Source organism: Protomyctophum bolini (genome assembly GCF_963924005.1).
Source record: "Protomyctophum bolini genome assembly, chromosome: 20".
NCBI lineage: Eukaryota > Metazoa > Chordata > Actinopteri > Myctophiformes > Myctophidae > Protomyctophum > Protomyctophum bolini.
In genome coordinates this window covers 36,884,320-36,909,175 of record NC_137881.1, presented here as the reverse complement: position 1 = coordinate 36,909,175, position 24,856 = coordinate 36,884,320, and the positions used below count along the sequence as shown (strand labels likewise).

General features: G+C 44.7%; 1 protein-coding gene across 1 annotated transcript; it reads left to right on the top strand.

The window, feature by feature from the left end:
- On the top strand, positions 1–23,359 carry LOC308335360 (histone deacetylase 11-like; the record flags this gene model as incomplete). Its single annotated transcript, XM_080792379.1, has 7 exons — positions 1–11; positions 172–262; positions 13,934–13,976; positions 17,635–17,711; positions 18,460–18,522; positions 22,017–22,253; positions 23,048–23,359. The coding sequence occupies 7 exons, from the start codon at positions 1–3 to the stop codon at positions 23,294–23,296; spliced, it is 771 nt and encodes a 256-aa protein (XP_080648505.1). The 3' UTR covers positions 23,297–23,359.
- Between the last annotated feature and the right edge of the window lie 1,497 nt (positions 23,360–24,856).

Below are 24,856 nucleotides of genomic sequence, written 5' to 3'. Positions count from 1 at the left end.
ATGAATGAATGGTACAGTGGAGAGAGTTGTGACGTGATGAATGACGTCCGTCGTCTCCACACAAAGACGTGACGGATCCGGTTCAGACTGGGGGATAATGTGTTTAGCTTAGCCTACTGTAAATCGCTCTGGATTAAGAGCGTCTGGTAAATTGTGTTTGTCTCCCCCCAGTGGTCAGTGGTGGTGGAGACCATCACAGAGATCCCTGGTCCAGAGGAAGGTGCTGAAGCCGCTGAGGACACAGACAGGAGGGACCATCATGGTAAGGGGCGGAGTTATTAATGACCATCATGGTAGGGGGGCGGAGTTATTAATGAACATCATGGTAGTGGGCGGAGTTAATAATGACCATCATGGTAGGGGCGGAGTTATTAATGACCATCATGGTAGGGGGGCGGAGTTATTAATGACCATCATGGTAGGGGGCGGAGTTAATAATGACCATCATGGTAGGGGGTGGAGTTATTAATGACCATCATGGTAGGGGGCAGAGTTAATAATGACCATCATGGTAGGGGGTGGAGTTATTAATGACCATCATGGTAGGGGGCGGAGTTATTAATGAACATCATGGTAGGGGGCGGAGTTAATAATGACCATCATGGTAGGGGGTGGAGTTATTAATGACCGTCATGGTAGGGGGCGGAGTTATTAATGACCATCATGGTAGGGGGCGGAGTTAATAATGACCATCATGGTAGGGGGCGGAGTTATTAATGACCATCATGGTAGGGGGTGGAGTTATTAATGACCGTCATGGTAGGGGGCGGAGTTAATAATGACCATCATGGTAGGGGGCGGAGTTATTAATGACCATCATGGTAGGGGGCGGAGTTATTAATGACCATCATGGTAGGGGGCAGAGTTAATAATGACCATCATGGTAGGGGGCAGAGTTAATAATGACCATCATGGTAGGGGGCGGAGTTATTAATGAACATCATGGTAGGGGGCAGAGTTATTAATGACCATCATGGTAGGGGGCAGAGTTAATAATGACCATCATGGTAGGGGGCGGAGTTATTAATGACCATCATGGTAGGGGGCAGAGTTATTAATGACCATCATGGTAGGGGGCAGAGTTAATAATGACCATCATGGTAGGGGGCAGAGTTAATAATGAACATCATGGTAGGGGGCAGAGTTATTAATGACCATCATGGTAGGGGCGGAGTTATTAATGACCATCATGGTAGGGGGCAGAGTTAATAATGACCATCATGGTAGGGGGCGGAGTTAATAATGACCATCATGGTAGGGGGCAGAGTTAATAATGACCATCATGGTAGGGGGCAGAGTTAATAATGACCATCATGGTAGGGGGCGGAGTTAATAATGACCATCATGGTAGGGGGTGGAGTTATTAATGACCATCATGGTAGGGGGTGGAGTTATTAATGAACATCATGGTAGGGGGCAGAGTTAATAATGACCATCATGGTAGGGGGCGGAGTTATTAATGACCATCATGGTAGGGGCGGAGTTATTAATGACCATCATGGTAGGGGTGGAGTTAATAATGACCATCATGGTAGGGGTGGAGTTATTAATGAACATCATGGTAGGGGGCAGAGTTAATAATGACCATCATGGTAGGGGGCAGAGTTAATAATGACCATCATGGTAGGGGGCAGAGTTAATAATGACCATCATGGTAGGGGGCGGAGTTAATAATGACTATCATGGTAGGGGGTGGAGTTATTAATGACCATCATGGTAGGGGCAGAGTTAATAATGACCATCATGGTAGGGGGCGGAGTTATTAATGACCATCATGGTAGGGGTGGAGTTATTAATGACCATCATGGTAGGGGTGGAGTTAATAATGACCATCATGGTAGGGGGTGGAGTTATTAATGACCATCATGGTAGGGGGCGGAGTTAATAATGACCATCATGGTAGGGGGCGGAGTTATTAATGACCATCATGGTAGGGGGCGGAGTTATTAATGACCATCATGGTAGGGGGTGGAGTTATTAATGACCGTCATGGTAGGGGGCGGAGTTATTAATGACCATCATGGTAAGGGGCGGAGTTATTAATGACCATCATGGTAGGGGGGCGGAGTTATTAATGACCATCATGGTAGGGGGGCAGAGTTATTAATGGCCATCATGGTAGGGGGCGGAGTTACTAATGACCGTCATGGTAGGGGGTGGAGTTATTAATGACCATCATGGTAGGGGGCGGAGTTATTAATGAACATCATGGTAGGGGGCGGAGTTAATAATGACCATCATGGTAGGGGGTGGAGTTATTAATGACCGTCATGGTAGGGGGCGGAGTTAATAATGACCATCATGGTAGGGGTGGAGTTATTAATGACCGTCATGGTAGGGGGCGGAGTTATTAATGACCATCATGGTAGGGGGCGGAGTTAATAATGACCATCATGGTAGGGGGCGGAGTTATTAATGACCATCATGGTAGGGGGCAGAGTTATTAATGACCATCATGGTAGGGGGGCGGAGTTATTAATGACCATCATGGTAGGGGGCGGAGTTAATAATGACCATCATGGTAGGGGGCAGAGTTAATAATGACCATCATGGTAGGGGGCGGAGTTATTAATGACCATCATGGTAGGGGGCGGAGTTATTAATGACCATCATGGTAGGGGGCGGAGTTATTAATGACCATCATGGTAGGGGGCGGAGTTATTAATGAACATCATGGTAGGGGGCGGAGTTAATAATGACCATCATGGTAGGGGGCGGAGTTATTAATGACCATCATGGTAGGGGGCGGAGTTATTAATGAACATCATGGTAGGGGGCGGAGTTATTAATGAACATCATGGTAGGGGGCAGAGTTAATAATGACCATCATGGTAGGGGGCGGAGTTATTAATGACCATCATGGTAGGGGCGGAGTTATTAATGACCATCATGGTAGGGGGCGGAGTTAATAATGACCATCATGGTAGGGGGCAGAGTTAATAATGACCATCATGGTAGGGGCGGAGTTATTAATGACCATCATGGTAGGGGGCGGAGTTATTAATGACCATCATGGTAGGGGGCAGAGTTATTAATGACCATCATGGTAGGGGGCGGAGTTATTAATGACCATCATGGTAGGGGGCGGAGTTATTAATGACCATCATGGTAGGGGGCGGAGTTATTAATGAACATCATGGTAGGGGGCAGAGTTAATAATGACCATCATGGTAGGGGGCGGAGTTATTAATGACCATCATGGTAGGGGGCGGAGTTATTAATGACCATCATGGTAGGGGGCGGAGTTATTAATGACCATCATGGTAGGGGGCGGAGTTATTAATGAACATCATGGTAGGGGGCGGAGTTAATAATGACCATCATGGTAGGGGGCGGAGTTATTAATGACCATCATGGTAGGGGGCGGAGTTATTAATGAACATCATGGTAGGGGGCGGAGTTATTAATGAACATCATGGTAGGGGGCAGAGTTAATAATGACCATCATGGTAGGGGGCGGAGTTATTAATGACCATCATGGTAGGGGCGGAGTTATTAATGACCATCATGGTAGGGGGCGGAGTTAATAATGACCATCATGGTAGGGGGCAGAGTTATTAATGACCATCATGGTAGGGGGCAGAGTTAATAATGACCATCATGGTAGGGTCGGAGTTATTAATGACCATCATGGTAGGGGGCGGAGTTATTAATGACCATCATGGTAGGGGGCAGAGTTATTAATGACCATCATGGTAGGGGGCGGAGTTATTAATGACCATCATGGTAGGGGGCGGAGTTATTAATGACCATCATGGTAGGGGGCAGAGTTATTAACACATAGAATGCTGAAAGCGTTTTTAAACGTTTTATTATAGCCACCCCTAAGAAGCGCATAACGTTTTTATACGTTTTATGGTCCAAAAAACGTTTTTTTATTGATTACTATAGTTCAACTATATTTGCGCCCGGACAGCAAAAAAAGCAGCACCGATCGGATCTACAACCCTCCGATGGCGTCATCCGACCGAAAGTTATAAAAAGGGCAGGATGCCCTGCTCCCCTTGTGGGAGTAGGTAGTATTTGTGGAGACACGTTGACATCGGTTTGGTTTTGAGCAGTGCAGTTTGAGTGAGTTTTTTGAGCAATCGTCCATTTAGTTTAGTACATTTAGATCACATAGTCGTCCATTTAGTATATATTATTAGATTAGTTTATTATTATATAGGTATAGTTTAGTCTTTAGTCCGTCCGTTTAGTCTTTAGTTGTCCGTTTAGTAGTCCGTCCGTTTAGAGTAGTATACGTCCTTTAGCATACGTCCATAGTATAGGCCACGTTAGTTAGTTTTTTCCAGTTAGGTTTTGTTTTTAGTTAGTAGTAATAGTAGGATTTAGGGATCAGTGTTCAGTGTTCAGTGTTTTGTTCGTTTTGTCAGTCTAGTGAAGTGTAGTAGTGTTAGTTTAGTGAACTGTTTGTCTGTGTCTCCCGTTTACCCTTTCCCCGCGTCTAGTCGTTGTCCGTCGCCATTTTGCGACATGCCACGCAGGCGCCCCCCATGTCCCGGTCCCGGTCAGCCCTCGATCGCCGAGTGGCTTATGGCCAACAAGGTGGAGGACGAGACCGACTCGGAACCAGAGGCCTCTGGTTTCGAGCAGGACACCCAGGCTGGCCCTAGCCTGCAGCAGCCTTTGGAGGCAGATGTGCCGGCGGCGGCGGTCCCCCTTCCACCACCACCACCACCACGTCGGTCGTCCCGCGTTGCAGCGGCTGCTGCGGTAGCTCCTCCGCCGTCTCCCGTCACTCTCTCCCCGGGAGAAAGTGATCAGGAGGACGAGGAGGACGTTGTCGATTTTGAGGACGACTGGAGCCCCACCAGGGAAGACCTGGACGAGTACGACCAGGAAGGCGGTAAGAAAGAACCTCCATTTTACAATTTTACTGTGGACCTATGCCACGTTAGTTTTTATTTTTTATCAATTGTTGTATGCCACGTTAGTTTACTGCTAAGCTAAATACTGAATCGCTAAATACTGAATCGCGTTTTGTTACTGTACTTTCTAATCTACTGTGAGTGAATCCCTGAGACCCTGTTGCATCTGAATCAAATAATTATAAGACGAAAATATCTAATGTATTGTTAGCGTGCGTCTGTCTGTGTGTCTGTCCCGCTGTTATCCCTGCATGACTCTGTAAACCTGTGATGTGACAATAAATCTGATTCTCAAAATAAGTCTCACCGAGCTCGCTGGCAACAGGCTCTGCAGAACTGGTTGATGGCCGTTCACCATCATCCAGAAACAGCGTGTCTGAAATGTAGATCAATTCAGGCATTTAGGTCCAAGCACATGTAGTTAGCCTTCATTTACTGTACTGTCATAAAGTAAAAGTACTGTCATAGTAAATTTACATTTATAATCAAATGTGGTGCATAGTAAACTAGGGTCACATGCAAAACTCACCCAAACCAGCAGCAGCATCATCAAAGGGTGATGGCCGGTCATCCCGAGTCATGCCGAGTCATCCCTCCATCATGGGATGGGATGCTAGCATGCGCATGTACTATTAGCATGCTAGCATCCAGTCATCCCTACATCACAATGATGGGATGCTAGCATGCGTGACATTATATTCAAGCTAACAATAGTTTAGAATCAGACTGCCGCTGGTGGGATGGGATGGGATGGATGAATGGGATGCATTTTTTTATATGTCGTGCAGATGTTACATAATGCAAATAATTTATTTCTATACAGTAACAGCGGGACAGACACACAGACAGACGCACGCTAACAATACATTAGATATTTTCGTCTTATAATTATTTGATTCAGATGCAACAGGGTCTCAGGGATTCACTCACAGTAGATTAGAAAGTACAGTAACAAAACGCGATTCAGTATTTAGCTAACAATAGTTTAGAATGTGATCATAGTTTACTACACACTACATCCAGTACAATGTAAATTCATTTTCACAATGCAAACGCATGTACTATTGTAGTGACATAGTCATCCCTCCATCTCAGACTGCCGCTGGTGGGATGGGATGGGATGGGATGCATGGATGATTTTTTTTATATTGTCGTGCAGATGTTACATAATCCAAATCATTTATTTCTATACAGTAACAGCGGGACAGACACACAGACAGACAGACATGATCTGCAGGGTCTCAGCTGCGAACGCAGCTCGTACACATGTCTATCTGTCTGTCTGTGTGTCTGTCCCGCTGTTACTGTATATGTGGACCTGGCCCCTTTTGTGCCCATATATGGAGCCGAGTGATTCACAAATCACTCGGCTCCATATATGGGCACAAAGGGGACACACACAGACAGACAGACAGACATGATCTGCTAGGTCTCATAGTAAGTGAATACATTGTAATATTGATTATGTTTTCAGGCATGTCAGACCACGAGTCAGACTCAGACAAGTGGCTTTCAGACTCAGACGAGGAGATGGGTGAGTCTGCCCAGGCACCCCATGGAGGTATGAGAACAAAATGTTCTACATTTTCATTCAAACACTTCGATTATAGCACTATATATGTACTATATGATATGCATGCGTGTTCCTGCTCATTCTGTCCGTACCTTATTGACTTAGTGTTATATTGGCCTCAGCTGCCTGACATTTTTCCTGACAGTTTTCTGTTTTCATGTCATGGTTATCAATATGGTTATGCAGAAAGGTTGTCACTGAGTCAGGTCAGGCAGCTGAGGCCATATAATAACACTAAGTCGATAAGATACAATAGATTTCATGTACACATTTTGATAATATTACTGTGATATAATTTCAGCCCTGTCTGATGATGACCACCACCAGCCTTCCAGAAGTGCTGCTGCCGTTCCACACGGATGGGGTGAGTTTAGAATGTGATCATAGTTTACTACACACTACATCCAGTACAATGTAAATTCAATTTCACAATGCAAACACATGTACTATTGTAGTGACATTATATTCAGGCTAACAATATCTGCATTTGATACCTGTGCTTATTGTAAGTCTCTTCAATAGAATTGATATGATGTACATATTTTGATATTTTACTGTGATTTTTATTTCAGCCATATCTGATTCTGATGACCCATTATCACAGCCATTGTCCAGGGCTGCTGCTGCCGTTTCACACGGACAGGGTGAGTTTAGCATGTGATACCAGTTTACTACGCACCACATTCAATTACAATGTCAATTCAATTTCACAATGCAAACACATGTACTCTTGTACTGACATTCTATGCAGGCTAACATGCTAACAATATCTGCATTTTATATCTGTGCTTATTGTAACTAAGTCACTTAGATAAAATTGATTTGATGTACATATTTTGATATGGGATTTCATTTCAGCAGATGACATTGACCGGCCATCACCCTTTGATGATGCTGCTGCTGGTTTGGGTGAGTTTTGCATGTGACCCTAGTTTACTATGCACCACATTTGATTATAAATGTAAATTTACTATGACAGTACTTTTACTTTATGACAGTACAGTAAATGAAGGCTAACTACATGTGCTTGGACCTAAATGCCTGAATTGATCTACATTTCAGACACGCTGTTTCTGGATGATGGTGAACGGCCATCAACCAGTTCTGCAGAGCCTGTTGCCAGCGAGCTCGGTGAGACTTATTTTGAGAATCAGATTTATTGTCACATCACAGGTTTACAGAGTAAAAAAAGTGTGAGCATAGCAGCAAATGTATACAGTACTACACAAATAAAAATGTATTTTATGGTAATTTTGTACATGTATATGTGTTTATAATGTAGCTGGTGACCGTCCAGCTGAGGCAGCCTCTGAGTGGTCTGATGTTGGCTGGAAACCCCACCACATCCCCTTCACCGCCGACCCGGGTGCCCACTATGATCCACTGACAGCAGACAGTGCCCCGTGGGAGTTCTTCCAGCTCTTCCTGACAGATGAGTTGCTGGCGGACATCGTGGTCCAAACCAACCTCTATGCGAAGTTGGTTTATGATAAGGTAAAATTATGTAATTTAGATGGCATATTATGTAGACATGGCATTCTATAGTGTATACTTACGGTACTAGAAAACCGAGCACCACTTTTTTTGAGTGGTGCAAGTATGTTACTTATTTATACCAGTAAGGGGCGCCAGAAACGGAGAGAGGGGTAGTGCTGTGTTTTTTTTAGCAACACTTTTTTTTTTTCTTTGAGTGGTGCAGTGATTCAACCACTCCTATAGGCAGCTATGTGTGTCCCTGGGTTTGTCTGTGCCACATGGTAACTCTGTCATTTCTCAACCATTTTGGACACGGGGCGGCTCGCCGGAACCGGGCCGGCCGCCTGGCCGCATTCCGGCACCACTCACTTCACGATGGTGTGATTTTTTTTTTTTTTTTTTTTAAATTTGATATTTCTTTTTTTTTTTTATATATATATATATATATATATATACACCTTTCCTTTTTTTTTTTTTTTTTTCTTTTTTTTTCTTTCCCCTTCCTTTTATCTATATACTAAATGTCAATTTTAAATTGTAGGTCCCTGTCGAGCAGGTCCACTCGAGAATGTGGCGGTGGAGAGAGGTCACCTTAACGGAGCTCAAGAACTTTCTGGCGCTCTACTTTCTGACCGGCATCATAAAGTTGCCCCGCCTGGAGCTGTACTGGAGCACCGACGAGGTTCTTTCAACCCCCTTCTTCAACCGGACCATGGCCCGTGACCGGTTCCAGTTGCTGCTAAGAGTGATTCATTTTTCAGACAATGCGGCAGGGGACCCGGCGGACAGGCTGCACAAGGTGAGGCCAGTGTTGGACTACTTGTTGGCCAAATTCAAGGACATGTTCACACCAGCACAGAACATCTCTATAGATGAGGGAATGATGCTCTGGAGAGGGAGGTTGGCCTTCAGGGTTTACAACCCCCTTAAGCCGATCAAGTATGGCCTGAAGTCGTACATGCTTTGTGACAGCAAGACAGGTTACTGCTATAGCCTTAAACCCTATGTAGGGCAAAAGTCGCCCTTGATTCCGACAGTTGAACACCTGATGGCTGACTTGGCACATCAGGGTTACATATTGTATATGGACAATTATTATAACAGTGTAAAAATGTGCAATAATCTTAGACGGTTGGGAACGCATGTCTGTGGGACTCTAAGGAAAAACCGGGGAGAACCTCCTGCCATTAGAGATGTTACCCTCAGCCAGCTGGCACCTGGAGAACGGATAATGCGCCATAAAGATAATGTAATGATAATTGCATGGCGGGACAAAAACATTGTCAAGGTTCTGTCAACTGTACATGACAACAAGATGGTCACGGTCCTGGAGAGGGAAAAGGGGAGGGCGGTCCGACGAGAGCTCATAAAGCCTCAATCCATTGCAGCGTACAACCAGTACATGAACGGGGTCGATAAATTAGACCAGATGATCTCATATTACCCGTTTACACGCAGAACATTCAAGTGGACTAAAAAGTTTATCATGTATTTGTTCAGCATTGCAATGTATAATTCTTTCTGTCTCTTCAAAGTCGCCACAAGGGGCACCCCCAAAAGAAAGACTCTGTTATCGTTCCTGGTCAGCATCATCAAGGAATGGGGCAACTTGCGGGAGGTTCAGGTGGGTGCAGAGGGGGAGGTGGGTGCAGAGGGGGGGGAGCAGATGGGAGAGCCGCTGGGTGCAGTGGGGGGGGAGGAAGCCCCTGGAGAGCCGCTGGGTGCAGTGGGGGGGGAGGAAGCCCCTGGAGAGCCGCTGGGTGCAGTGGGGGGGGGGGAGCCCCAAGAGCCCAAAGGTCAGCGAGGGTGGGTGCAGTGGGGGGATCCTCTAGGCCACCACGCAGAGACCCTGACAGCAGGCTGTCAGGGCTGCTTAGAAACCATGAGCTGATTAGAATCCCCAAAGCCCCAGGCAGCCGCAAAAAGACACCCCAAAGGCGGTGTCGGGTTTGCAGCGTTGCGGGTCAGCGGCATGAGACGAGCTTCATGTGCAAAGCCTGTGGGGTGCCCCTGCATAGTGGTACTTGTTACCACAAGTACCACACCAGTAGGTTGTACAAGGTTTAATTTTGTTGTGTTTTTTTATGTTTATTTTGACTGAACTTTATATTGTTGTGTTTTTTATGTTTATTTTGACTGAACTTTATATTGTGTATTTTGTACGATTATTGCAGTAAGCGACCCACTGATATATAGTGGGCATTTTGTATGATTATTGCAGTAAGGGACCCACTGATATAAAGTGGGCATTTGGTACGATACTGCAAATAAACGTACCAAACATACCAAACTGCAAATAAAAGGTTTACATGACTTTCTGCCTCAGTCCGTATATAGTGAACAGAGTTGCACCGCTCACTTCACATGGGTGTGATTTTTATTATTACAGTAGAAGTTCACAGACCAAACTAAATGGGTTTACATGACTTTCTGCCTCAGTCCGTGTATAGTGAACAGAGTTGCACCGCTCACTTCACAGGGGTGTGATTTTTATTATTACAGTAGAAGTTTACAGACAACTGTAAAAAGGTTTACATGACTTTCTGCCTCAATCCGTACATAGTGCAAAGAATATGGGACAAGACAGAGTTTCACCGCTCACTTCACAGGGGTGTGATTTTTATTATTACAGTAGAAGTTCACAGACCAAACTGTAAATGGGTTTACATGACTTTCTGCCTCAGTCCGTATATAGTGAACAGAGTTGCACCGCTCACTTCACAGGGGTGTGATTTTTATTATTACAGTAGAAGTTTACAGACAACTGTAAAAAGGTTTACATGACTTTCTGCCTCAATCCGTACATAGTGCAAAGAATATGGGACAAGACAGAGTTTCACCGCTCACTTCACAGGGGTGTGATTTTTATTATTACAGTAGAAGTTCACAGACCAAACTGTAAATGGGTTTACATGACTTTCTGCCTCAGTCCGTATATAGTGAACAGAGTTGCACCGCTCACTTCACAGGGGTGTGATTTTTATTATTACAGTAGAAGTTTACAGACAACTGTAAAAAGGTTTACATGACTTTCTGCCTCAATCCGTACATAGTGCAAAGAATATGGGACAAGACAGAGTTTCACCGCTCACTTCACAGGGGTGTGATTTTTATTATTACAGTAGAAGTTCACAGACCAAACTGTAAATGGGTTTACATGACTCAGTCCGTATATCCGTGTAGCGAGCTGTAGTGAATACGTAGAGAACAGAGTTGCACCGCTCACTTCACAGGGGTGTGATTTTTATTATTACAGTAGAAGTTCACAGACCAAACTGTAAATGGGTTTACATGACTCAGTCCGTATATCCGTGTAGCGAGCTGTAGTGAATACGTAGAGAACAGAGTTGCACCGCTCACTTCACAGGGGTGTGATTTTTATTATTACAGTAGAAGTTTACAGACAACTGTAAAAAGGTTTACATGACTTTCTGCCTCAATCCGTACATAGTGAAAAGAATATGGGACAAGACAGAGTTTCACCGCTCACTTCACAGGGGTGTGATTTTTATTATTACAGTAGAAGTTCACAGACCAAACTGTAAATGGGTTTACATGACTCAGTCCGTATATCCGTGTAGCGAGCTGTAGTGAATACGTAAAGAACAGAGTTGCACCGCTCACTTCACAGGGGTGTGATTTTTATTATTACAGTAGAAGTTCACAGACCAAACTGTAAATGGGTTTACATGACTCAGTCCGTATATCCGTGTAGCGAGCTGTAGTGAATACGTAGAGAACAGAGTTGCACCGCTCACTTCACAGGGGTGTGATTTTTATTATTACAGTAGAAGTTCACAGACCAAACTGTAAATGGGTTTACATGACTCATACTATATAGTATGTATATGTTGCTATAGGCCTTATTTTGTGAATATTGAGCAGTTCAGGTCCATGTCTTCTATGAAGTTATCTCTGGTGGGCACAAGCTGAATTCAATGACCAATTACTGTCAAAACTGTATATGTGTACAATGTGTACTGTTTTCCTCCTAAAAGTAGACATTCAGGGCTTTCATTCGGTATATGGTTTGTATAGGATATTATTTGTGCTCAATTTTATATCGGTCTTTTGAACTAAAAAAACTGAACTGAAATGTCTGTCAACTTCAGGCCTCCATATCTCTGTTGTTTTTTTTCACGAGCAGCGTGCAGGCAAAAGCAGGTGTTAGAAAAAGGTCAATATCTCCAGAATGGAAGATGGTAGAATCATAATTTTTTTTTTTTAAATTAGTGGACAAGTTGGGCTTTCTTTTGATTTATGCGGTGTGATTCTCGCTATAAGAGGCCCCTCGCTGTGGGCCCCCCAAAAAGCCCATGTTAAGCCTTCAGCACCAGTAAGCCAGGGTCCGCTAGAACCTGTAGCAGTTAAAGTGTTAATGACCATCATGGTAGGGGCGGAGTTATTAATGACCATCATGGTAGGGGGCGGAGTTATTAATGACCATCATGGTAGGGGGCGGAGTTATTAATGACCATCATGGTAGGGGGCAGAGTTATTAATGACCATCATGGTAGGGGGCGGAGTTATTAATGACCATCATGGTAGGGGGCAGAGTTATTAATGAACATCATGGTAGGGGGCAGAGTTAATAATGACCATCATGGTAGGGGGCGGAGTTATTAATGACCATCATGGTAGGGGGCGGAGTTATTAATGAACATCATGGTAGGGGGCGGAGTTAATAATGACCATCATGGTAGGGGGCGGAGTTATTAATGACCATCATGGTAGGGGGCAGAGTTATTAATGACCATCATGGTAGGGGGCGGAGTTATTAATGACCATCATGGTAGGGGGCGGAGTTATTAATGACCATCATGGTAGGGGGCGGAGTTATTAATGACCATCATGGTAGGGGGCAGAGTTAATAATGACCATCATGGTAGGGGCGGAGTTATTAATGACCATCATGGTAGGGGGCGGAGTTATTAATGACCATCATGGTAGGGGGCGGAGTTATTAATGACCATCATGGTAGGGGGCGGAGTTATTAATGACCATCATGGTAGGGGGCGGAGTTATTAATGACCAAACATGTTTCTGGAATACCTTTTTTCACTAACAAAAACTAAATTAACAACGTTTTTTGTTGTTGTTTGTTTTGTTTTAATAAACTAAATAAAAACTACACGATAATGACTAAATCTGTCGCGTCAACAATTTCGTCAACATATTAAAACCGTGACTAAAATGCTTGGCCGTGCTCGGGTGTATCGCACCGGAAATATCTGATCTACAAGCTCACGACGTGCCACAGAGCGACGCGTTGTTAGCTTGTAGATCGGATATTTCTGGCACTCTACTACTACAGTAGACGAAATGCACCCCGAACGCCCGGGGTTTTTTTTATCCATTAACTCATAGCTCCCCCTGCGATTTATAGCAGCGGAGCACATTTACCGACGGACTGTGGCTGAAGTAGCTAAATGTAGCCAAAACACTCTAGAGCCGATCGACAACAACGGGAGGTATGATTCATTCTACCGCGACTATAGCAACGGGACCGCGATGGGCCGTCTAACGGGAACTACCCATAGATCCGAAGTCCAGTTAGTCCGAACATGCACTGCTCCCGTGCTTGCGGTTAGGTCTAGCTTTGCTCCCGTGCTTGCGGTTAGGTTTAGGTTAGGGTTAGAGATAGGGATAGTAATTTCGGAACAATGAACCTTCTGACTAATGACACGGCACCCGTCTAACACGTAATCTTTTCATAGAATTGGACGGAATGATTTAGATCAAGAGTCATTCACGTTTTAAGATTGGGGGGGGGGGTCATTTTCGATGAAGTCCCACCGGAAAATAACATTGAATGTTGCGCAACAGACGCTCCCAGCCTGTGGAGCGATGCGATCGGTTTTGATTTAAACAATCTCCTTTTGATCAATCTCTGTCCTGAGCACTGGGCGTTACTAATTGATCGAACGGACTAACTCCGTCCTTGCCGCTCAGGGTTGTAAATTACTATCCACCTGTGCTGTTGTTGCTGATGTATTGAAGTCTTCCTCCTCAGGCAGGGAAGCTGGCCGTTGAGCGAGGATGGGCGATCAACGTAGGTGAGTCATTAGAGTCTTTATTGTTGTCTTCACAGTCTGTTCAACAACAACAACAGGAAACAACACAGAAACACATAACCATATAGCACAAAACAATATATCACACGACACATAGATGAGACCATAGATGAGATCCACATTATACACAGAAAACCATCCTATCGGTGAGGCAGATAATCAGTGTGATTTGTGTGTATACTGTATGTATGTATGTATATATATATATATATATATATATATATATATATATATATATATATATATATATTGTAGGGCAATAAAATGTGACTTTCACTTGAGCTTGAATGGAATCATGAACGAGCGCCATAGGCGGCGGGTGCATAAGGCTAGGGAAGGCTTAGCCTTCCCAAAAATTATGCTGGGTATTTTTTTAAATATATATAATATATGTGCGCAGCATTATAGAAGGCTATTGTGTGTGTGTGTGTGTGTGTGTGTGTGTGTTGTCGCTGCCCCCTGGTGATCACTGATCGGATAGGCTATACACTATACAGCATATGATTGACTACTATTGGTATGTCTGTAAACCTCGTCCTTCCAGTCGCTTTGTAGCAAAGAGTAGCGCGCGCTGGTTTGTTTTGGGAAACAGCGAAATGTCTTTTTCAATGCAAATATAAAGTAGCCTAATTCAGAAGAAGAAGCTGTGAGTCGGCTGTGTCAGAACTCTGCAGCACCAGTGCCTAGGCTGCACGGTTCACAGTTCACACCACTGCAGCAACACTGACACGTTCAGCGGAGTGACTGCTGTCTCTGTGCCGTCTGTAGAGCCATGAGCCGCGACTCCCGGAGGGGCAGCAAGACCGCCGGGTAATCTACACTGAGTACTGACTGACTCGAGACTTGAGAAAAAGACGTCCAAAAGTCGTTGTCTGTGTATAGGCTAATTCATTGGTAAAAGTATGCAAAATAACTCATTTTTAGACCATCTGGGAAATAAATAAATAAATAAATCTGCGGCGGCGGCCTCGCTTCGCTCGGCCGCGAGAATCCCCCCCAAACGCAATTCTATAGCCTACCCAAATGTAAAACTCACCCGCCGCCTATGACGAGCGCTCTGTGTTAAACCCCAGCTTTGTGCATGTATTTTACCTGCCTGCATTTCCAGCTTTGGCCACTAGGGCACCGTTTCCCAACAGCACTTCTGTCGGGCCCGTGTGAATCTGATATGTCCGTTAAGCATCTTTGGCTGTTGTGCTTGGTCTTTATCAGTGTTGTGACTAACGCCCTTACATGCGTTACGTTACATAACGTAACTACTATTTGCAGTAACTTGTAACCTAACGCTTTACATTTCCCCATTCCATAACGGCGCTATAGTTATTGTTGCAAGCGTTGCCCGCGTTATGGCGTTATGTGATCAGTGAAAAAAGTCTGGCCATGCAGCTCCGTGAGTCTATCATACAGGCGTCTCTGTGCTGCTGAAGTGAAGGGGCAAATAAAGTTGTGAATCGATATAATTCAACTAACCTGCGGGAAAAACACAGATGTACAAGCCCAACGTGCTGTGCATTGCGACGGGTAGATAACTTGTAGATCTGCTACTTCCAGCGCAGGAAGGGCGCATGCTTATGACGCTCAGCCAGTGACAGACTCACAAGAGTAACACAGAAGTTGACAGAACACACACGCACTGCAGCAGACGGAATGCACAGGCAGATCCGACAAAACTTTGCACACATCTGTGCTTTGCCTTTCATCCAAGCTTCCATAGCCTTTTAAATCTTATTTCCCATCCACGGGCACAAGCAACGTGATATCAGCAGCTTCCACCCGATCTGTGGTGTTGTTGTGTTGACGAGGGAAGCTACTAGCTAGCATGGGAGCTAACGTTAGTTTCACTATATGTACTTTGCATCCGTTCCCCAACCCCTCACACTCGCTGCTGCGTTACACGGGCAGACACAATGACGAATGGGAATATCATTTGGAGCTTTAACAATGAATGATAGACTGTATCGTTGCGTCTGCCCGTGTTTAAGGGTTTCACTGTCCACAGCAAGCAGACCTGTCAAAACGATGCACTTCCCAAAAATCACAGACATGCCACCACCTATAAATTCAAACCCACATCTGGAATATTGCTATCTCATTCCACTTTAATTTATTTTATTCCATAGTCTTAGTTTTTCTCTAATAAAGTTGTTTTTATTTGTTTTCTCATGTTCTCCTTGAAAAGTGTCTTTAAGTACTTAGAGAAGCTTTATATAAATAATATTATCACTATAATTATTACTACTTGTTTTATTGCCTATGCTTATGTACAAAAAAAGCTCACTGCTCAGGTCAAATATGCCTATTGATATGCGATTAAAATGTGATTAATTGAGATGAATTCATCACAAAGCCTCCAATTAATTAGATGTTTTTTAATGAAGTCCCAAGTCTCCCAACCCTATTCTTTATAGATCTAGCTTTAAAAAAAATCCCTATATTCGGTATTCGGTTTCGGCCGTTTTTTATATTATTATTTTCTAAAGTAAAGTAAAGTAAAGTAGTTACTTTCATAATTTCATGTAAAGTAAAGTAACAAATTACTTTTTTAGATAAGTAACGATAACTATAACGCCTTACTTTTTAAAAGTAACTTCCCCAACACTGGTCTTTATACACTCACAGATCCTTTAGATGTGAGATCTGAGATCTGATGCATGGAGCCTATTATCTCAGTCATTCCGTATTATAATGGCACTCGGACACATAGGACTCGCTTTTGTGCTGAGCCTGGGAGTCGATGTGCGCCGATGGGGCGCTTCTTTACACAGTATATAACTCTAGACTGGACCGCGATGGAGGCCCGCCGTCTCAAGCGAACTCGAGCCAAGGCAGAGCCGATAGGCAGAGAATAGTAAAATAATGTCCTGGCGAGGGCGTTTTCCCAATGACCCCGCCCTACTGGTAGTAGGCGGCGCTGTAAAACAAGCGTCCCAGGCAGTAGTCCCACGTGGACAGACACACGGGCAGTTCGACAGGTCTTCCAACGCCTCATCGACCGGCCAAGCCTCATTCCTGTAACGATGATCACATTGTTGCTGCCGCGGCGGGCCTGGGCTGGGTGAATGAGGGGGAATGAGGGGGAATGAGTGGCCATTCCTCCAACTAACAATGCACCCGATAATGGCCCTACTTAACCCATTTAGACCTTCAATTCTATACAAATCATGACAGTTTTCTGAAAAACCCCATGTTTCTACGTCAGTCGTTCTCAAACATTTTCATGTCAAGGACCACCCCCCCAAAAAAAAAAATGTAATTGGCCGCCGACCCCCATCTGAATATGTTGTTCCAGGCACCCCCCAGAAGCAAAGATTTGAGTTAAAAACGTTCACTCTGAAAGAATATATATTGCGCCACATTTGAATCATTTTTTTCAAAAATAGCAGATCTACAAGCTCATATAGCACAGAGTGCCGCGCTATGAGCTTGTATAGACCTGCTATTTTTCCAATAGCTAAAGCTATAACATAATGCTTTTTAAAAACACCAAAAGGGGTTCCCGCCCAGAATGGTTTAAAGGGGCCAATTATGGTCATTTTGAGTAATAGAGCTGTCGGACGGCGAGCGCGCGCTGCAGCAGCCATGGCTAATGGCTGTGACACTGAGCCGCCATCGACTTGTCTCCTGTGTGCCTCTCTCTCAGGGGGCGGATTCCATCACTGCTCCGGTGACAAGGGGGGAAGCTTCTGTGCTTACGCCGACATTACTCTGGCCATCAAGGTAAGACCGAGCCTGTCCACCTGTGCCAGCGTCTTGAAATGAGAACGCATTATGGCAATTATTATTATGCTTCCATTTCTACAGACTCACAGAGCTGGCTGTAGAGATCATTAAAATTGAATTTGTCCTTGAAAGCATATCTACATTTTTGTTCATTGTTTGACATTGTCACGCGAAAACCTCCGATGTACAAGCACACAGCTGCATGGCATCACGATGCGTTGTGAGTTTATAGATCTGCTATTGTTGCTTTTTTTTTTTTACACGCATCGCATTGTGATTTTGTAGATTTTTCTAAAATAGCAGACCTACAAGCTCGTAGCGCGTCACCGAGTGGCACATGAGTTCCCCACTGTGTACAGAAACCATCCTATCGGCGGGGCAGTTTGTTTAATGCCGCGATGGCTGAGGGGACAAAACTCCTACTGAAACGAACCTTTTTTCAGGGTAAGGTTCTGTATCTTTGGCCTTTATGGCAATTTGTAGTAAATGTATGTAGGAAATGTCCATACTGGCTCCACTGCGTGGTGTTGATAAGGGCTGATGATGACGGAGTTTAAATCATCTGATATCAAATCAAAGCCGCTATAAAACCTTCCGCGATGGATCGGAACCCCCGGCCGGACTCCACTCCACGGTGCTGGTCCGTTTGGACTGAGAACAGAGGGTGGTAATAATGCTGTCATCCGGAGGATGGAGGCTAATGAATGGCTTCTCTCTCTCTCCTCTCTCTCTCGTCTCGTCTCAGTTTCTGTTCGAGCGGGTGGAAGGGGTCTCCAGGGCGGCCATCATCGACCTGGATGCTCATCAGGTGAGTCGCCTCCCGCTCCCGGTCAGTGTGAGGGGTCAGTGTGAGGAGGCGAGCTGACACAACGGACGACACCACGCCGTCCGTCTTTTACCGTGCCAGTCGTCGATAAGGCTCAGGGAATCCGGAAGTAGAAGTACTCGCACGTTTTACTTAAAACCCATTTTGGCCTGAGATCAGATTCTAAAAATGTCTTCTTATCCTGACAGTTTTCTGAAAAAGCTATGTTTCTATTTCAGTCCTTCTTCGATTTGTCAAAAAAACCCTATACAAGCTCGTAGCGCACCACTCGGTGGCGCGCTATGAGCTTGTAGATCTGTTATTTTTCAATAGCTAAAGCATAACATCATGCTAACACCAAAAGGGGTTCCCGCTCAAAATGGGTTCTATTAAAAATATCAATACCGCAACGTAGAATTACTCTGTTACAAGTAGAAGTAGAAGTTCTGCATTCAAAATGTGCTTCAGTAAAAGTACGAAAAGTATCGTGAGATTTGTTTTTGCTCTTGCTTCCTTCCACTCTGAAACAACTTGTCGTGTTTTCAGCAAAAGTGGCACTTTTTTGTCATTTAAAAAGTTGTGTACTGTAAACTAAAGGGTCGTGAAGATGGTGTCACCTCCACAGTGTTCCTATTTATAAACTAAAGGGTCATGAAGACGGAGTCACCTCCACAGTGTTCCTATTTATAAACTAAAGGGTCGTGAAGACGGAGTCACCTCCACAGTGTTCCTATTTATAAACTAAAGGGTCATGAAGATGGAGTCACATCCACAGTGTTCCTATTTATAAACTAAAGGGTCGTGAAGATGGAGTCACCTCCATCCAGAGTGTTTCTCCATTGCAGTATCAATACTTTAACTTAAGTAAGTAAATAATGTGAGTACTTCTTCTACCACTGAACATGGGTGTATTTTCCTTGGTGTTGTGTAACATAATGAGTCATATCCAGCAGCCATTAAAGCCGGAACGCCGGGAACTTTGTTAACATTGACGATGTGTCACGGCCCCCTCCGGACCCTCCGGGGCCAATATCCATCCCACGCCTTTGTGTGATGCTCATGTAAGCCTTATCTTATTGATAGAGACAGCCAGCCGATCAATAGAGATGCCGTTTAAATAATTCATGAAGGCTGTTGTCTCGAAAACCCAAACAAAACATCACATCTGCATCGAGAGCGTTGAGGAGGAGGAGGAGGAGGAGGAGGAGGAGGAGGAGGAGGAGGAGGAAGAGGAAGAGGAAGAGGAGGAGGAGGAGGAGGAGGAGGAGGAGGAGGAAGAGGCACATTGTTTCTGTTAGGTGGGAAACCTTGTATGTCAGGACATGGATTTACAAGCTTTTGTATAAATGGCAAAATGGTGCATTTATAGAGCGCTTTTTATCCAAAGCCTTTAACCCATTTTGACCTGAGATCAGATTCTAAAAATGTCTTCTACATCCTGACAGTTTCCCATTCTGACCTGAGATCAGATTCTATAAATGTCTTCTACATCCTGAGAGTTTTCTGAAAAAGCTATGTTTCTATGTCAGTCGATTTTTCACAAAAGGGGTTCCCGCCCAAAATGGCTTAAGATTAGATTAGATTAGATTAGATTGTGCATAACATTCACCCATTCATACACATTTCACAGCAATTAGGGGTTCAGAGTCTTGCTCAAGGACACTTTAATTGACACTGACCACCTCAAACACCTCAAACAATATTTGGCTCTCCAAGTACCACCATTGTAACGGATGTTAAAATTCAGTACACCTACCCTGTCCCATCCTATTCAGCTATGCACAGTTCACACAAGAGGATGTTAAAATGCAGTACACCTACCCTGTCCCATCCTATTCAGCTATGCACAGTTGAACAGTTCACACAAGAGGCAAATGCATTCCTAAAAATATAAGAATATATATTGTTTCCACAGTTGTCTGCCAAAGTCATACTGTACAAAATGTAACAATAAAACTGGCACTTTAACTCATACAGTTCTCACACAACGAGACAGACACACACACACACACACACACACACACACACACACACACACACACACACACACACAGTGGGGTCACCGCAGTCTGGTCAGTTTGGTTTCAGGTCACTGTGTTCTCCGTCTGTGTCAGGTTGTAGTGACCGGTTGGGATACCAGTTTTCTTCCAGGAGAGGAGGACTTATACAGGACAGGATAAACGAGTATACCAGGGGGGCGGCTAGGTTCCGGCGAGCCTTCCCGCGTCCGAAACGGTGGAGACATGACAGAGTTACAGCGTTGCAGCTTTACGTGCTCGGACAGACACAGGGACATGTATAGGGACACACATAGCTCCATAATGGAGCGGAGGTATGTGATTGGGCGATGTCATGGTAACAGTGTGATGGTATAACACGTCGTCATGGTAACATGCATATAGGCACCTGAGCTCCAGCTGACCGGAATCCTCCGTCATTTCCCTCGCTGAACACCCAGAAAACGTATATGCAAACTTATATGTGATGTATTTTATTTTTTCTATTTTTGCTTATTATTTTTGCTTCTATTGTGTGAGAAGTGAACGTGATATTGTTTATTTATGTTGTTGGTGTCTTATAATCCCATATAATCTTAACGACAAGACACGGAAATAAAGATTCATTCATTCATTCATTCATTCATTCATTCATTCGTTCGTTTGTTCGTTCATTAATTCTCGGTAAATGCTTGCATTACATTCTACGCCACTATGCCACTATGGGGTGCCAAAAAGTCCCTGAGCGCCAGTTTCTATACATTTTTTTTTTTTTTTTGCCCAACGTTATACACGTCTGAAAAAGACGTTAAAGACGTCGTTGGCGCTGTGGGAGTTGCTAAAAAAGCAGTTAATTAAGTCCTTGGCAGACATCCTTTTGCCTAAACTGGCGTTGATCTAAAAGGTCATGATGAGCTCGTAGATCGGCGACTTATTTCAGCGACACTGTTGTGTGACAAAGTAGGGCATTAGTATACGATAAAAAAGGAAAACAAAACACATAAATAAGTTGAAACATTGCACTCAGGTGGATCTGACAGATGGGACAAAATGTACCCAACCGAAAAAAAATCCTACCAGAAAATGTCAGAAAGTCAAAGAGCAAAAAATAGCTTCACGCCCTTAAAAACAAACTTGTGTCAGAATAAAGAACAACGAACACACTGTACTGTATCTCACACTTTGACCTGCTCCTCCACTCTGCTGCTACTGTAAGTCACACTAACGTACTGGCGCCAGGAAACCGTGTATGTCCGAAACCATTACTTTATTTTTTTATGTCCACTATAGTACATACGTTACTCTAGTAAACATACTCTGTGTCCACTATAGTATATATGTTACTCTAGTAAACATACTCTGTGTCCACTATAGTATATACGTTACTCTAGTAAACGTACTCTGTGTCCACTATAGTATATACGTTACTCTAGTAAACATACTCTGTGTCCACTATAGTATATACGTTACTCTAGTAAACGTACTCTGTGTCCACTATAGTATATAGGTTACTCTAGTAAACGTAACTCTGTTACTGCATGCGCTGTGTCCACTATAGGGGCCATCCGGAGGAAAGTGGAGCTGGACTGGGGCACGGAAGACGCAGAGTATCTCCACAAGGTGGCGCTGCACACTGAGGGCGTGCTGAACGAGATGCGACCCGACGTCATCGTCTACAACGCCGGGACGGACATCCTGGACGGGGACCCTCTGGGGGGACTGTCCATCTCTCCTCAGGTATTAGGACCTCTGTCTGTCCCTCTGGGAGGACTGTCCATCTCACCTCAGGTATTAAGACCTCTGTCTGTCCCTCTGGGAGGACTGTCCATCTCACCTCAGGTATTATATTATTATCAGCTGAGGTGGTTCGGGCATCTGGTTAGGATGCCTCTCGGGCGCCTCCCTAGGGAGGTCCTCGACGCACGTCCCACTGGGAGGAGACCCCCGGGGCAGACCAAGGATCACGTCCCACTGGGAGGAGACCCCGGGGCAGACCAAGGCGCAGTTGGAGGAAACACATCGACTCACTGGCCTTGGAACGTCTCGGGATCCCCCCAGGAGGAAGTCACTAATGTTGCTCTGGAGAGGGAAGTCTGGAGCTCTCTGGTGGAGCTGTTGCCCCCGCGACCCGACTACGGATAAGCGGTTGAAGATGGATGGATGTCTGGACCCTCTGGGGGGACTGTCCATCTCACCTCAGGTATTATAGGACCTCTGTCTGTCCCTCTGGGGGACTGTCCATCTCACCTCTGGTATTATAGGACCTCTAGACCAAGGACCCCCAAATTGACACTCATTAGCCTGCATACCCCCCATTAGAAAATATACATATACGCCAAGGACCCCCATTTTTACGGCTCTAGCAGTGATTCTCAACCAGTTTAATTTAAAGTACCCCCAGTTTGACATGAATTAGGCTGCCATTTAATGGCATTTCTCTCCTCTCCTCTCCTCTCCTCTCCTCTCCTCTCCTCTCCTCCACCCCCCCCCCCCCTCCCCCCTCCCCCTCTCCCCTCCCCTCCCCTCCTCAGGGCATAGTGAAGAGAGACGAGGTGGTGTTCCGTGCGGCCCGGAGCCGGGCCATCCCCATCCTGATGGTGACGTCGGGGGGCTACCAGAAGAAGACCGCCCGCATCATCGCCGACTCCATCCTCAACCTGCATCGGCAGCGTCTGATTGGACCAGAGGCCCTGGAGCTGGAGGGGGAGGGGTCCTCCACTCTCGTCAGCAGCATGATGAGGGGCCCGGTGTCGGCGGGCTCCGCCCACTCCGCTGTGTGACGACCAGGAGGAGGACATTATGGACCCAGAACCACAGACGGCTCCGTTCTCCGTTCACCTCTCGTCGTCGTCCAGACCCGCGCTCCCCTCTAACACGTACGTCTTTTAACCCATTCTGACCTGAGATCAGATTCTAAAAATGTCTTCTACATCCTGACAGTTTTCCATTCTGACCTGAGATCAGATTCAAAAAATGTCTTCTACATCCTGACAGTTTTCTGAAAGATCCATGTTTCTATGTCAGTCGTTTTTTTTCAAAAATAGCAGACCTACAAGCTCGTAGCGCACCACTCAGTGGCGCGCTATGAGCTTGTAGATCTGCTATTTTTAAATAGCTAAAGCATAACGTAATGCTAACACCAAAAAGGGGTTCCGGCCTAAAATGGGTTAACCTTCGGTTTGAAAATGAGACATAATGAGTTGTATAATCCGATCCGGAAATCCATAATTATTGTCGCATAATTCTGTGTCAATGATGAGATTTCTCATCATCTATCACTTTGTCCACATTGCCAAAGATGAGAATCTCGTCTTTTTTAAAATTCAATTTCTATTGATTAAGTTACATTGCGCTTGTCGCTTCCGTCTGAATGACCCCTTGGTTGCTAGGCGATGCGTTGCGACTGAGACCATAGAATTGTTCCCATACCGATACCAGCATCACAGCTGTCCATACTGTCTCTAAAGTGCTGGTACCGATACCAGCATCACAGCTTTCCATACTGTCTCTAAAGTGCTGGTATCGGTATAGACGAGTAGGCCAGTCTCTGCCATTCCGATACCATGTAATTGTAACTCATCACATGTTGACATTTAATTTACACCCAGTATATGTTGAATTGACGTTGCACTATACTGTTTTATATTCTTACCGTGCAATTTACATTATTATTATTTTACTAGACTTCCGTGGCTTTGAAACGGGACCATGTGTGACGCGATTGGTGCTTCCTGTACCGAACAGCAGCCGAAAACGTTTCAAGAATTCAATTTTTTAACGGCTTTCTTGCACGGATTTGGACGTTAGAAGGCCATTTCACCCACTTCCAAGTGTCGTGGCCACTCCAGACTTGCACCAATCGACTCGGCGTCACCAAATTAGTTAAGAAGAACTATCTAAACAGGGCTAGGGTGAGGGTAAGGGTTAGAAAAAACCCTTAAAGTTTTTTGTTTTTTTCAAATTTCCGAAAAACGACATTGTTTACAAATTTCAGCCACCCCTAGTGGACGGACCAAAGGGCCCTAAGGGACACCGATGTATCCTATGGATTCACAAGCCTTTGAACTATACTCTCAGATGCGTTTGGTGTCTGTACGATGCTCATAGCCTGCGTTACAGGCCGATGAATGTGAAAATCTGCAAAATCGCGATTGTCAAATTGTCCAGATATTCGTCTTTTTCGCGATTCAAACTGTCATTAAACACTAAAAAAAAATCGCACATGGTTGTAATAAATACAAAAAAATTCTCCATAAAAATATCTTTAAATTGTTGCCATGCACTTTGAGATATGCTTTTTTTCAGGCCTTCCAATGACCAAAAACGCACACGATTAATTC